We start from the raw sequence: 17,032 nt of genomic DNA on the forward strand, positions 1-17,032 counted from the left end.
TCCAAAATGGGCAAAGACATTCCAACATACACCAACCTATCAAACTTCAAAGCTTACTTAAATTTAGTGGGGTTTTTTTTACATTTCTAAAAATGTTCCTAGAAATGTTATTTGTTGCAGTTATTATTAAATTTGCTGCACAATATTTACATGCAAAGATAAAACACCCTAAAAATGAGCATAGGGTTCTTCTGAACAATTTGATGTCCAGTATGCATAGATTTACCAAAGTATGTGTCCTGCAGGTACCCCACCATAAAATTAGTGCATATATATTTTCATGACAATTCATGGCATTTCACCTTCTGTCTGTGTTTAATGTCTACAAAGAACCCCTAACAGTTTGAAGACTACTTAAATCAGATTTTGTTTTTTGGAAAGAACAAAGCTTTCCGTTAGCTGTTTTGATAATGTCAGAAAAATGCCTGAAAACTTAAATTTTACAGAATCTGCCACAAATCCTTGTGTACCAAGATGAAAACATTTAAAAATGGTAGCTAGTGGTCTACTGAGCAGTTTGATGCTCAATATGCATAGCTACCGAAATATGTGGCATGTATTAAAACAGTACAAATGAATTTTCTTCCCGTTCAGCTTCTGCAAACAAAGCCTGTGAATTACATGTTGTAAGACTCCCAGCACAAAAACCCCAAAAAACCCTATATTTTTGTAAAATGCACATTTGGACATTCAAATTGGGCATATCTTTCCTAGAATTAGGAATATCGCCTACAAATGTTTGAATTTGCCACCTTTATCTCATAAAGGTTCTTACAAAGAAAAAAACACTTTAAATATGAGTGCCAAAATAAAACCGAGTACAGGTATGGAATCTGTTATCCGGAACCAATTATCCAGAAAGTTCCAAAAACAGAAAGGCCTTCTCCAATAGACTCCATTATAATCAAATAATTCAGAATTTTAAGAACGATTTCCTTTTTCTCTGTAATAATAAAACCGTACCTTGTACTTGATCCAAACTAAGATAGAACTAATCCTTATTGGATGCAGAACCAGCCTATTGGGTTTATTTAATGTTTACATGATTTTCTAGTAGACGTAAGGTATGAAGATTCCGAGAATTCTGGATAACCGGTCCCATAGCTGTATATGAATTTTCTCAGCCACAAATTAATTTCCACAAAAAGGCATCCTGTCTGCGTAGTATGGAGACCCCTGAAAATTTATATTTTGGAAAGTATTCATTCTAACAAATTCGAAGTCGCCTTTCTGCTCCAAGTTACAAAACGACAAACCTATACTAAACAAAATGTAACAACAATGCAAGAATAAAACTGTAATAAATCTGATTGTACAAATCAATTATATAACAAACATTGATCTGGCAGCATAAGCTGCTGGTTAGAATACATGATACAATAGCCAAATTGCCAAATATACAGTTATTAGGGGAAAAACAAAAGACAAAATGATAAGATGAAAAAAGTGTATATGTTTGTTTTTGTGTGATGTGTGTATACTTCTAAATGTGTGATTGTATGTATATGTGTATATCGGTGTGCAAAAGTGTTCAAAAGAAAGAAAGCAACACTTATCTTTTCTACAATGAGGGGCACATTTATTAAACTTTAAATAGTGAATTCTGAATTTTCCCACGCTTGCAGAAATCCATGTTACCTGGTTGTGGAGCAAGATATTTTAGATGAGAGAATATCACTCCTTAGTAAAGAACCCAAGCCCAACCGTAACTCCTTCAGTTACACTTAACTTCTCCTAAAAAATAGCTTTTCTGGAAGCAGTTCCATTGTAAAGTGCTGGCTCTTGCTTTAAGATGATCAGGCCCAATAACTTGAGAGGGCTGGCTACACTCGCTCACTTTCTATTCATTTTTATGATTTTTTTCAAAAGCATATTCAGCAAATGGTGAACTCCATTGATAAATATGATTCTAAAAATCCCATAGGATTGAATGGAAAGTAGGTGAGTTTTTCTTTGGTGAGTTCTAATCTCACATTTTGATAAATCTGCCCTTTAATGAATTACTTGCAATGCATACAGTGTAATTTAGTGATAAAAGCTACATCTTAAAAATTTGTATGACGAGTTATCCTTCATAAAGTCTTGCTGATTATTCTCTATAATGCCATTCTCCAGAACCTATTCTTGAATATAAGCTCTTAAATGTTTGTTCGTCACAGGTGTTAAACCTATGGGCCCAAAATTGCTGTACTCAAAGGTGTATTCCATCCAACCCTGGGACTTTACCACCTCTTTTGTTGGCACCTATTACAATGGGTCTCCTAATGTCCGGCACTTTCTCTACTCTTGCAAGTGGGCTTTATATTTCTATTTCGGCGGTGTCCTGGCACCCCCATCATTTTAGGACTTCATTAGTTGCAGTGACATAATCACAATGATTGGGTTACTGGGTATATATTATTGTCTTCCCTGGCTTTGAAATAAATCTTGCCAGATTCTCTGTTTTCTTAGAGAGGCCTACAGCATTAGGGCTAGTCTTTTTAACACTTCCAATGCTTTGCTTATTTCTACTGCAGTTTTGTTAAAGAGTTATCGGAGATTGTTGTCTCCATCACTGACCTTCCCTGCAAAATAAATATTTTAGACTTTTTTCATATTTATTTTCTGTTACTGTTGACAAGCAAATTTATTCAGCAGTATAAATCAGCAAGTCACATATAAAGGCTCATGGATATCTGTTCATGATCTCTAAATTCATCAGTGTGGCCAAAGTTATTTAACACTTAAATTCCAAGATCCTTTAGATAATTAAAGCAGAAGGAAAGCTACCAAGGCAGTAAATGGCTCTACACACTCTCTCCATTTGTTTAGGGTAGCAGCTGCCATATTAGATTGGTGTTACATAACTTCCTGCCTGAATCTCTCCCTGCTACCTCATAGCTCTGGATTTAGATTACAGCGTGGGGGGGGGGGGAGGTAGAAGAGAGAGGAACAAACTGAGCATGCTCAAGCATGGCACCTGGAGGTCTAACGGAAGGGTGTCTGATACAGAAGCCTATGTGTACAGAGTAGAAGGAAAGAAATGCAGTGTTTCTTTTGTAAAGTATTACTTTGAGGGGTTTCTGTCATTTAAATATATTCAAATTTGGGATTTCAGCAGTCTTTCAATTCCTAATGGAGTCCCATCCTCATCAGTACACTACTGATTTAAACACCATCCAGTCAATTTAGGAATACCATTTCACAGTGCTCTATCAAATATCTTGGGATTTGAACCCAGAGATAAGAGAGCACACATCTCTCACTCTTGTCATCCAATTATATAATGGAATAATTTCCCCATTTTGCTATCTTGGCACTTTCTCCACTTTTTCATCAATTGATTTATTTTTAAAGGTGTAGCAAACTACTACAGAACACAATACAATACTTGCTATTCACTTTTTTTCTGATGGAAATGCTGTTTATTTACTTTCAATCTGCCATTATTGCAGTGCCCTTTCGATTTCAAGGAAATAGTCTACATGGGTTTCACTACTTCCTGTCGTGTCATTAGGACACAAGTGTGCCTCTTCAGCCTTTCATTTAAACTCTTGTTGAAATATGTATTTGCCAGTGTATTCTATTATAATAACTTCAAGTTACAATCAATTTGTACTTCTTTTTAAAGTACCTGTTTGCCAGTGTTGGCAAAGTTCAAATAGATAAAAAGTAGCTTTCTGTCTAGGTGTCTAGGACCATTAACATTGGAAATTATGTAGCTTCATTGCGGCTTGTAATAATCAGCTGTTAATGATTAATCCACAATTCCATTCTGACTGAAAACTGCATTTTTTTCTCTCTCTCATAGTCTGTACTTTTATATAATACAAATTTTGAACACACAGACTGTACAGTTCTCGGGTTTTATAATCAATGTTCTGTGTAGGGCGCAGGTAACATGCATTTTTGTATCCATTTTAAGCATTGATCATGTACTTTTCAAAGTCACAAGATAATTGCTGTTTCTGGTGGTTGTCTGTGGTTGGCAAGTTTTATGCTGTCATACTTTGTCCTGTCCTCTTTACTTTCATTTTCATGTCTAAGAAGTTATCAGTTTCTTGTGTTGCAGTTGTTTGGATCACAATCTAAATATAATGTCTGTCTTACAGATATGGCACTCCAGGATATTTTTTTTTCTTCATTCTGATAACGTGTACGAATTTTAATGCCTTACCTGTCTTACCCCTAGCATTGCCCACGTGACAAAGAGATCACCACTATAATTATTTAAAAATTGTGAATTGTCTTCAAAGGAAAATATAAGACTGGGATTATCTTTTGGCGTGCTACATGCCAGGCTTTAACTGTATAATATAAGAGAGAATTTTCTTTTACATCTAGTGGGAGTTGACTCTGTTAAGTGTAAAAGTGAAGCTAAGGAAAGCTGGTGTTAGAGCCTGCTCATATTGGGGCAAAGTATATAGTTCCCTATTGTTTACCCAGTCTACAAGCCAAATTGTATTCATAAATGTTCGGGAGGCCTACCCCACCAGTTGTGCTTGATTGCTGAAGTTTGTTTCTGCTTATTCAGGTATGGTTTGCCTCCCCAAGATGAACTGAGTGCTCAATTCAGTTTTGTTAAGTCATTGCGTGAAAGATATAATGGGATCATATGTAGTTGATAGAGCTGGGGAAGTAGTTTTAACCACACTTTGGATTTTTTTAAAGCAGTTTATTTAAGATGTTAAGACAATATTAAGACAATATTAAGCATTGAAGGAATCTTAATTCCTAAGAGGGGCATAGCAAAAGTTTTATTCATGGTTATCAGAAATCCTGCGATTTTGTCAAAATTCTTAATGTAATCCAAGAGTAATGGAATAGCTTTTTGTGGGTTGGTTGTTATCAACAGAATATTGTCTACAAAACCTTTCAGTTTAATATGCCAGTTGTCAGTATGTATCCCTTGCAAATATGGAGCAGCTAACATGTATTGCAGAAAGGGTTCTAAAGCCAAATTAATTAACAGTGGAGATAGTGGGCAACCCTGTCGGGTTCCATGTGAAAGAGTAAAAGAAGAGGAAAAAATCAGTTGCTAAAAGTTTAATGAATCTTTTATAATCTTAATTAAGCAGTGAAATGGGTCTGTAAGATTCAACTAGTCATCATTTCTGTCTTATTTTATGATTAAGATCATTTTAGCCTTGCTGAACCCCTCCCAGATTTCTGCTCCATCTAACATGTGTTGATAGGGAGAATGTAAGATTGGGGTTAGTGAATCACGCAGTATTTTAAAATACTGTGCCATGAAGCCATCTAAACCCGGGACTTTTTGGCTGGCAAATGATTTGATGCATTGATGATATCTCACTGAGATTGTGTCAGTTTGGGCATATTATTGAGTGAAGATGGTCAACACCTTCCTGCAAATTGTCTGTGGGGCTTAATAAAGAGTTTAGAAATGTTGTTTAAATTCAGTCATAATTTCAGATGAAGTGAATTTTGGTCCCTCCAATGACCCAATCCTGAAAATATATGACGTGCCTTTTCTGAGGATAAGTTTGAACCATCCTTATGTTTAAGTATGTATAAGATTAAGTTGAATTAAATACGAATTATGGTTTGCCTTTTAACTGTTTGATGTTAATAGAATGACAGGATACAGGCCTAGTTGTTTACATTATTACTGTGAACTTATGTTATGTTGAATAAAAGTGCTGTTTCGAGTCACTTATCGTCACTCCCTCAAGAGTCTCGAAACCCCCAAGTGTTCTAGACAAGATTATCATCAGAAAGCAGACAACCTTGAAGATTCCATTAGGATGCATCACAGAACATGAACAAATGTAAACCAGAATACTGGACACGGATTGGTTGGCACAGAGTCTATATGGCATTTGCTTATTGCTAAAAGAATTGGTTGCCTGACACTTTCATTTTTCTGTACTAAATTAGCTAGAAGGCGAACAGTTTTGTTGCCCCGTCTATAAAATCGGTTCCTTGTAAAATCAAGATTTCTCTTTGCCCTATTAGTATATGAAGTTTCCAAATCCTGCTTAACTTTAATGTAAGTTTGGCAATCATTTAATGCATCCTGTTTTCCCTTAAATCTTGCTTTATAAGTGAAGATATGTCCTCACATAACTGCCTTTGAAGCAGACCAAAACAAGGTAATTTTGTCTAAATGTTCCAGATTATGCATAATCTGACGGTTTATTTTGGAGGTAAAAAAGAAAATCATTAGAATTGGAAAGGCAAATGGGAAACTCCACTTTTTATCTCTAGGTTTGGTTAAATGAAATGAGAATATTGTTGAGATCAAAGCATGATCGCATAGTAAAATGTAGTATATTTTGGCGTCAATAAAAGCGGACCTGTCATCTACACATAAAAAGCTGCATAACGAAAGTCCTTTGCAAATTAAACATAACATTTTTTTCATGAAATTATCCATACCTGTACTAAAGGTGTTTAAATATCTGAGCTGTCAATCAAATATTATCTGCCCCGCCCCTATGCCTGAGGCATAGATGCGGTGCAGTCAATTACTTTCACTTTCCATTCAGAAATTCCTACTTGTTATTGCACTTCTCACATTTTCCCTTCTCAGGATCTATAATTGTGCAGGGCACTATGCATGGACATAAGGTCCCCCATTCTGTTGCATACACAAGATTTTGGGGTGATACACAATTTGTCTTAATAACAGTGTCTACAAAATGGCTCCTCACAGCTTGCTGTGATTGTGTAATTCCAAGACTAAAGGAAACACAGTTTAAATAATAAATTTTCTGTAAATAAAGTTTATTTTGCGCAACTAACATGATGGAAAATAATTTGGAATTATTTCTCAGGGTGACAGGTCCCCTTTAAACAGTCTACTATTGTTTGTGCTAGCAGGATGTAGTCTATTCTCGAAAAAGAGTTAAGTAGGTTATGCCAGCTGTCTCCCAGCCCAAAATCTTTTGCTAACTTAGCTAGATCAGAGTAGCCTGTAGGAGAAGGGGGACTTTGTAGACCAGAACGTTCTAAGATCGTGTCCCAAGCAATGTTCATGTGACCTGCAACTATAAGGGTAGAAGGACCCCAAGCAGTAAGAGTAGAGACAAAGTCCGTAAAAATGTAGAGGAGTTATAATTGAGCCCGTAAACATTTAAAACGGTATATTGAGTTTGTTCAATTAATATATCAACACATAAATATCTAGCTTCATTATCTGCCTTCACTCTCAAAATGTTATAATTTAAGGATTTGTGAAGAAGAATGGCCACTCCTCTTTTTGTTCTTATATGAAGCTGATATACATTCCGCTATGCAAGTGGCTTGAAGAGTGGAAGATTCAGCTAACCTCCAATGAGTTTCTTGTGAACAAATTATGTGTACATGAAGGGGTTTTAGATACTGAAGAATCTTTTTGAATTTCAAAGGATAGTTTAGCCCTTTTACATTGCAGGAGAGTACCTTAAGGGTGGTCCTGGAAGTAGGTGCTCTATATTGGGTAAACATTGAAGGTGTGGGTATATTTGAAGTAGTAGCTAAACTCTATTTCAGCTGAAAGAAACTGGTGCAGCTGTCCCTCTGAGCTGCGGACCCCATCAATTTGAAGTGTAGTGGGAAGGGTGGGGCACTAGGTAGAATCTGCTGCATTTTCCAATTTTTAAAACCATTAACATGGTAGAAAGACAACATAAGTAAGTAACATAACTAAACAGAAAAAACAACTGTGAATTTGTTATAATTATATTGGTCAGACATCTTGCACTAGGTCCACAGACAATTGAAAAGACTGTACCAATGTACAATGTAGCTTAAAGCTTAGGGAACTAGCCACGTTTGTCATCGACCTACTGTATTTGTGCATTTTACTATGACCACCAGAATATTGAATTTGTGAACAATCGGTTTCCTCCACAGAATAACTACTAAACAGCGTCATTACAGTTCAAAATTGTGTAATGCATCCTCCAGTTTCTTTAAAAATTTCTGCCATCAGTCACGACTAGATAGATAGAATAGCGAGAGCTTGCAGCCAGCTTTGTGCAACATTCTGCACACAGAGGCAAATGTCCTGTGCTTAGTTGTTACCAGTGCAGAAAAGTCTTGGAAGATGAGTTTTATTTTTTGGCCCACTAAGTTCTCCTGCTTTTGGGAAGCCATGAGGATATTTGTCGGAATAGTTCAGTAATCTTATTATCACCGGCCTAGGCCTATTTTCCTTGGAAGCACTTTATCACCCAAAACGGTGAAACCACTCAATTATGAGAGAAGTCATTCCTTCGAGACCCAAAGTCTCTGGCAGTTGTGTAGGTAGTAAACGGTCAAGGTGGACACCTTTGATTGATTCAGACATGCTGATTATTCTCTTATTTTGTTAAATCCTGTTTTCTAGACCATCCACCTTTTCAGAGAGTGATTATTTTGCATTCCTGATGATTGTTGTTTGGCTTTTACAGGACCATCCTCCACATTTGATATTTGTTGTTCTGCTTCCTTCAAATGCTGTGTTTGTGTAGCAAACTGGTCTGACACCTACGTTCGTTTTATATCCAATGATACAAATTTTTGATCCAAAAGAGGACCCAAAACATCTGTAAGATCCGCTACTGATAGTGGAGGTGTAAATGCAGCTACTATTGCAACAGAATATGGATCCATGGGGGACTGTGAGAGGCTGTCTGTAGTTGGATCTGGCCTCTCAAAAAGAGGTTCCTGTGTTTTCTTTATAGTTTTGGGTTTTTTTTTCCCCTGGGGTCTTAAAGGGGTTGTTCACCTTCCAAACACTTTTTCCAATTCAGTTGTTTTGCGCCCTTTAGTAAATTTTCCCCACAGACTCTAAACCAGGGGTAGGCAACCTGCGGCTCCGGAGCCTCATGCGGCTCTTCATCCTGCTTGCTGCGGCTCGGTCTTTTGGCTTTGCCTGTCATGCCATCTATACAGCCGTTGCATCTGCTGGCGGCTTCTTGAGTGTGAGACCACGGTTAGCTTACCGCAGTTGCACACTCAGGAAGCCGCCATCAGGTGCAACGGCTGTGTAGACGTCCCAGGAGTGACAGGCAAGACCGGGCCGTAGCAAGATAATTCATCATGGTCCTTACTGCGGTCACACACTCAAGAAAGGAGAGGGAAGATCAGCATGGAGCTTCAGAAACAGAAGTCACATTAAACAGATGAGAACACCAAGGGGCAGATTTATCAAAGGTCGATGTGAATTTTCGAATGAAAAAAAAATTTGAGCTATTTTTTGTGTACTTCGACTAGGGAATAGTCCAAATTCGATTTCAATTTGAAAAAAAGTTGAAAATGCGAATATTGAAATTTATTATGTACTGCCTCTTTAAAAATTTGACTTTGATCATTCGCCATCTAAAACCTGCTGAATTGCTGTTTTAGCCTATGGGGGACCTCCTAGAACCTATTTGGAGTCAATTGGTGGACTTTTTTGGGGGGGAAAAACTTTGAATTGAATTCGATCGAATGCGCTATTCCTTCGATTCGTAAGATTTAAATTTTGCCGAATACGAACCTATTCAATCGAAAATGGACCTATTCGACCAAAAAAAAACTTGTTGGTCTTTTGAATTAGAATTTCGAAGTTTTTTCAATTCGAAATGCGCCCTTGATAAATATGCCCCTAACATGTAATAGGGCTATTCAGTGTTTAATTTATTTCAAAGTAGGCCTAGACATACAGTACACTGCACTTCTGTATTCTGCTGTTTTAACAGTTAAAATTAAAAAAAAGGTTAATACTTTTAAAAGTTTATAAGCTGTGTTATGTTTTGTGGCTCCAGACTATTTTTCTTTAGTGGACGACGGGAGCAAAATGGCTCTTTTGATAGTAAACGTTGCTGACCCCTGCTCTAAACTGTCACAATTTTGCAACATTTAGTTGATACATTTCTCAGCAGCATCTCTGGAATATTAGCAACTATTGTATCGCTTCTACCAGCTGCCTGTAATGAAACCCAGAGATTCTGCTCAGCAGGGACAAAGATAAGAAATGTATGAACTAAATGTATCCATTTAGAACAGTTTACAGGGTCGGCGACACCCCCTCCCAGGGCTGCTTCAGAAGGTGAAAAATGACACTTTACACTTCAATATTCGAAAAACGGTCACACATAGAAAATAGAAAGTAATTGGAAAAAGTATTTCTGGTGATCTATCTGAACTAAAATAATTTAACGCCATATGCTTTATAATCGGGTGAACATGGAAATCAACCCTCAAAATAACTATATTTAACATGGAAAGTATCTGCACTATGCAAAGAACATAGTATAGTGCAGAGATTATAATACCAAACTTTGGTGTAGAGCCAGAGCTGTATTGGGACCCTAAATATGCTCCTGCTGTGGAGACACTTCTCAAATGCAAAGGATGTTACATGTCTCCAATAGTGCCATGTAATGCTTAAAGATAGGGTGGCTAGTTTGCCCACGCAAATACGCTAGACGGGATAAGGCTTCCAAAGGTTGCTTATGAAGCCAATCACTGATAGAATAGCAAGGATAGTGTGAAAGTCAATGTAAAAATACTGATAGCCTCCCTACCCGTTAAACAGCGTCGGTAAATTGGTTTTGCAATGTGTATCCACTGTTACACACTGTTCGACCTGCATAGGCTGAGACTGAGGGGGTTTTTAAAGGGAAGATCTGCTCTGTGCGGTCCTCAGTGTGGATCCGTGCAACGTAGTAGCAAGATAGAGTCACAATCCACGATTGACTGCGGAAATCAGAGTCTGTCTCACTGGAAACTGTGTGCTCTGTAAGATCCGCCCGAATGGCCTGTGTTGAGCCGGAGCTCTCTAAAAGGCCTGCCTCCTGGAAGTCCAAATTTAATCTTCTATGAATAAGTAACTTTCTTGTTTCTTGAGACGCTTTAATAAGACACTTTCATTTTTTGTTTTTACTGTTCCTTTAAGCCTTCTTTTTCAGGAGAATAGTCGCCTGTGGTGGCGAAGATGTAACCATGGACAACAGAGTTCCAAGGATAGATTTTTCTATCTACTAAATAAATACAACAAAATAGTTTTTAATTCATTAATTGACCTTCAAGGTATTTAACGGACAAGAGAAACATGACTTTTCCATCAGAGTCTGCTTCAGGCTTGCAGTTTTCTTGATCATGGTGCCATGAGAGCAAGTCAGGTGCCACATTTACTGAGTGCACATGTACATTATATCCTGACACAGTAGCCCATTAGAACCTGCTATCTGATTTGATTTCAGTGGGTATGCCTTTTTTCTGATCTATTCTATTATGGAGTATTATACAAGTCAGGAATATCCATTAAGCTACTCCTATTTGTTGGTGGTGCCCCTGGGGGAAATGTAACTTTCAAATATATATATATATATATATATATATATATATATATATATATATATATATATATATATATATATATATATATATATATATATATATATAGTTTAGTTATCTCTTTACAGCTTCTACTTTGAAGGCTGTCTTCCATGTAACCAGTAATTTTTACATGTCTAGATTTGAAACACCTAAGTACTTAATTAATGGACATTTTTTCTTTCAGGAATCTCCAAGCTGCAATTGGAGCATATTATGACTTTGAAAGCCCAAGTGTCACTGTCCCATGCATGTCGTTTGTAGAAGATGTAACTATTGGGGAGGGGGAGTCTGTGCCACCGGACACACAGTTTACCAAGACCTGGAGAATCCAGAACACAGGTATTCCTTTCTGTGGGTATAGTATAAGGGTGTGCAGTTAGCTGTACTAAATTGCAGTGGTTAAAGTTGTCTGACTTTATAATTTCTGTGGGTTAAAAAGTAGGCATAGCCTGTATTTTATTCCAGAAGGGCTGCTAAAATTGATTGTGCTCGTCTCACCCATATGATATCATGATCTGTGCTGGATTTCGTACAAAAGTCCCCAAAATTATACATTTCTAATTTTTTCACAATTTTGAGTCTTTTCCCGCACCTAATTTTAGCAAAACATAATCTCTGTATTTTCCTTTTTATTTTTTAATAATCTCTTTGCAGATGATGGTGTGCAGGGTCAAGTAGTTTAGGCAGAATTAAGGGGAAAAAAAGAAAGAACTGACCCATATTGTTGCACCCTCTCATCCCTTGCATCTGAAGACTCGTATATGAACAATGTTTAAAACATAACTTTTAATAAATAATTACATAAAACAATTTGTCCAATGTGTGTGACTTAAAATCTGGCTACTGGTAGGGAGACTGATCAACGGAGGCAGTGGGTTGGTTGGTTAAATAAACGGTTGTATATGTCCAAATTACACTTCAGCTTGTCTAATATGTTTGTTCTGCGGATTGGGTAATATCTTTGGACATATTGGAGTGCCTTCTCCCGCACAGAGTTCCCTCCTGTGAGCCAATTGTTAGATACACCAATGTACAGTGAACTGGTGAGATTCTATAACGCTGCCTAACTCGCAGCGAGTCATTTAATGTATCCCAGCACAGGTGCCAACCCCTTCTCCCACACAGAGTTCCCTCCCATGAGCCAACTAGGTAGATGCACCGATGTACAGTGAACCGGTGAGATTTTTCAATGCTGTCTGACTCCCAGCTAGTACCGTGCTTCAGGCACAAGTCGGCAATGAAGAGTAGCGCTTAGAGAACCATAACCATCGGATTTGGTTGCCAATCTCTTCACCCACATCGAGTACCCTCCCGATCCGTGGAGAGATCACTGCCCCCCCGTTCTAAGCTATTCGGTGCCCTGCCTAGCCTAAAGCTAAAATTGCGCCTGACGCACATTTCATCTGCCACTCGCAGGCTTTATCAAAAGCGTTGGAGAGCCGGGTGCTCGCTCATATTAATAGATGCGGGTTTGCCATTAATTGATTTGAACCTGACAATCACCTCTTGATTCGTAATACCGTGAGGATCCGTCGGTGTTCGCCTGTCTCCCCGTGAATCCCAAAATAATTGTGTATACCCACATTCCAGTCAGGGCTCCATTGCGCAGGACATTTGCATCTTGTGATTCACATAGGACAGTCACATAAACACAATGGGGCAAATTTACTAAAGGGTGAAGTGACTAACGCTGGTGAAAATTTGCCGGGCACAGGCATAACTTCGCTAGCGAAAGAGACTGACGCTGGTGCTCATTCGCACTCAATTGCCAGACGAAGTTCTGCTCTGGCGAAGGGACGTAACTGCGCAAATTCGCTAAGATGTGGATTTTACTGAACGTTACCTCTTGTGCCTGACTTGCCTTCACCACGTCAGACCAGGCAAAGTGCAATAGAGTAGATAGGAGTTCATAAAAATGTAGTTGAAAAGTCTCAAAAAACACTGGCGTCTTTTCCTTTTTTTCAAGGTGACAGGCTGCAAAAGAGCGTAACATTTTTTTAAGGTAACTGGCTTCCCGCCTACATTTCCTAACATATGGCACATAAACTATACACTGGGATCATGTGTATGGCATACTAACAACTCTATTTTCTTTTATTAAGCTTCCCTGGGCTTGTGTAATGTATTTGCTGCAACATATACGTCCTTTTAACTTCCCGCCGTATGCAAATTAGCCAACGCAAGGGCAACTTCTCTAAGAAACCACTAAATGAATGATGACGTAACATCCTCGTCACCAATAGGCGACTACCGTTTAGACAAAACACATTAAATGCACTTAGACATAAAATACATACTGCCAACTAAAAGTCTCTTAAACACCGTTAAACACTGTTCATCGTCTGCCGTATCCTTGTTTTATGTGCGTTCTACCCACATACTTCCATAAATCACCAAGAACCTTAACTCTCATACATTTCCACCCCCTCTCTTCCTTACCAGTGATCCCTCCCATGTGGTTCTGCACTCAATACACCCAGAGATACTACCCGCAGCCGACATAAATTTTCTAACCTGTCCGATCGACCAAACAACGATCTCCGCCGGACGAAAAATGTCAGGACTCTCCACAAACATTCCGAAAATCGTACAAATCCTTGATTCGTTCGATGAGATCTTTGCGTCTATGGCCAGCTTAACGGAGAAGTGTAGGAGCAAAAGACAGAACTCTGTCTGTTAATTGGCTCATGTGACCTAACCAGTATAGTTTATTTGGTTTGATTGTGTGCACCCTGAATCATACGATCCCAGGGGGTTGCCCTTATTTTTTTAAAATGGCAGTTTTCTATTTATGATTACCCAATGGCACATACTACTAAAAAAGTATATTATTATGAAAATGGTTTATTTACATGAAGCAGGGTTTTACATATGAGCTGTTTTTTAATTTAGATCTTAAATTATTAGCTACAGTTCTTTCCTATTAAAGGAAAACTATATCCCCAAAATGAATACTTAAGCAACAGTTTATATCAAATTGAATGACATATTAAAGAATCTTACCAAACTGGAATATATATTTACATAAATATTGCCCCTTTACATCTCTTGCCTTGAACCACCATTTCGTGACTCTATCTGTGCTGCCTCAGAGATCACCTTACCAGAAATACTACAACAAGAACTGTAACAGGAAGAAGTGAGGAAGCAAAAGGCAGAACTCTGTCTGTTAATTGGCTCATGTGACCTTACATGTGGTTTGTATGTGTGCACAGTGAATCTTACGATCCCAGGGGGCAGCCCTTATTTTTTAAAATGGCAATTTTCTATTTATGATTACCCAATGGCACATACTACTAAAAAAGTATATTATTATGATAATGGTTCATTTACATGAAGCAGGGTTTTACACATGAGCTGTTTTACTCCGTAGCTTTTAATAGTGACCTACATTGTTTGGGGGGTATAGTTTTCCTTTAAATCAATGTATCAGTGGTCCGATCAACAATGATCAAGCAGGAATTATTTCAAAATATGCAGGTAACCGCATTCGCCACTAAATTAATTTATCCAAAAGGAGTTCTAGTCCTTCAACATTACCGGTACTATCGTTAAAAAGGAATTTGATTCTTCCTCTTGGCAATATTTATTGCAGATCATTCTGAAATATTGTTTCCCTCTTACTTTTGTAAATTACTTTATAGGAGAACTAAAACCTAAAAATTAATGAGGGTAAAAAAAATGCATATTTTATATGCTAAACTTATTGCATCAGCCTAGTTCCAGCTTCTCAATAGCAGCAATGATCCAGGACTTCAAACCTGTCACAGGGGGTCACAGTCTTGGAAAGTGTCTGCGACACTCACATGCTTATTGGGCTCTGAGAAGCTGTTGAGAAGCTTAGGGGTCGCAAATTATCAAGAAGAAAATTAGTTTGGCCCGTAATATAATCTAATGCTACAAGGCTGATTATTAAATTCTGATACTAATTGCACTGGTTTCTGTGTTGCCATTTAATAATTATCTGTATGAATTACTAATGTATATTGTGACATTTATATTTTATGTGAACTGTATATTTTGAGTCTGCCCCTAAGCTCAGTAACTGACAGCAGCACAAAGCATGTGCAGTGAGATCAGCAGAAGAGCAGATGGGGAGCTGCTGGGGGCATCTTTGGAGGCACAGATCTTCCTTGCTTAAAGGGCTATGGTTGCCACAACATAATTTACAACATTTCAAGCTTTTGTCTTTAGTTAGGCTAGTTGTCCTTTAAAGTTTTAGACCACTCACCAAGAGTCCATGATCTTTGCTTTCTTTCAGAAACTTTTCAAGTTACACAAGACACTAGGCCCCTTCTCTTCCCTTCTTTTTGCCTTAATAATATAACTTCCTACTGCATGTATTCAACAAAAACACTGATGTATATATCAGGGTGGGGTGTTCTTCACAAATGTGCCTTTTATGTTCATCATTTTACTGATGCGACTTACCAAGCCCATGACTTCCCTCCTGCTTACTGATTTACAAAAAAAGGGGGGTTGTGGGTGTACTCCTAAGGCTAAATTATAATATGTTTAAGTATAATGGAAGTGCTACTGACCTGGACAGTTAATCAATGCACATTCCCTGGTCCCCTGTCTTAATAATTCAATACATATGCAAGTGCATGTATTTTAAAAGAAAAGGTTTTTTTTGTTACAAATTATGATCATAAAATTAATAAGCCACCATACAACGTCAAGGTAAACCCCACACGGTGGTCCCTAACTTGTTTACCTCTGGTCATAATATATAAGGTCTTTTACCTCTCTGCTTAATAGCATTACTTGAAGTAAATGTCTCCTGAACCTTGGTTTCAATTTCCATTGTACTTAAACATATTATAATTTAGCCTTAGGAGTGCACCCACAACCCCCCTTTTTTGTATTTGCTTACTGATTTCTGTCTAATCTTGGTTCTGACTGTTAATTAACATAAACCTTCCACTGCATGTCCAAAAACTTCTTGAAATAAATTTTGAATTTCAACAGCAAATTAAGAATTTAAAATATCTTGGAGTACAAATAACCCAGACTAAACAGGATGATCTCAAGATAACTATTCCAGAGTATTCAAAAAGTTAACCTCAATGGTACACTCTGGATGATATTACAGTTTTTTGGCTAAAGTTCACATGCTAAAAATGTCAGTAATCGGCCTAGACTAAATGCCACTTTTTGCGGTGGGTACAAGGTGGAACTTGGGTGGCCCCGATCTCCAGAGCAGGTTGCAGCTCAATTGACTAAATTGTAGAATGGCATACTATGGCTCATTCTCTATTTTGGACACCGCTACAGCAACATTAGGTAGCACCAAACTAAGCAATTTATTATGGCTCACTTACCTCACCCTATACATTTTCCAGAGTGCAATAAAGAAGTTCCCATACCACCCTTGTCTTTATTGGCCAATCCTAAATTCCCCTCCGGTTTGGAATGTTGTGGGTGATCTTTTTCTAATTCTTTGATTTATTTATTAACTTCTAGGATCAGAGGCATGGCCCCCTGGTGTGTGTCTGCGGTATGTTGGGGGTGATCAGTTTGGTCATGTCAACATGGTATTAGTTCGATCCTTAGATGCACAGGAGATGACTGATGTCAGCGTGCCGATGTGTAGTCCGAATCAGGCCGGCATGTACCAGGGCCAGTGGAGGATGTGTACTGCTACTGGTCTATATTTTGGAGGTAATTTGCCAAAAAACACGGTTTGTTCTTTAAAATTAATATGAAGATGTATAATTATTAAAATATTAACAGTTATTCA

The 17,032-nt window shown here is 37.9% G+C and overlaps 1 protein-coding gene across 2 annotated transcripts in view; it reads left to right on the forward strand.

The window, feature by feature from the left end:
- Positions 1–17,032, forward strand: part of ilrun.S (lipid regulator with UBA-like and NBR1-like domains S homeolog) — a 30,880-nt gene that overhangs the window by 2,959 nt on the left and 10,889 nt on the right. For both annotated transcript variants that reach the window (NM_001096623.1, XM_018248480.2), the window contains 2 exon segments: positions 11,474–11,628; positions 16,756–16,953. In NM_001096623.1, the coding sequence (NP_001090092.1) occupies positions 11,474–11,628; positions 16,756–16,953 (353 nt within the window).

This window comes from Xenopus laevis, chromosome 2S (assembly GCF_017654675.1).
Source record: "Xenopus laevis strain J_2021 chromosome 2S, Xenopus_laevis_v10.1, whole genome shotgun sequence".
Classification (NCBI taxonomy): Eukaryota; Metazoa; Chordata; class Amphibia; order Anura; family Pipidae; genus Xenopus; species Xenopus laevis.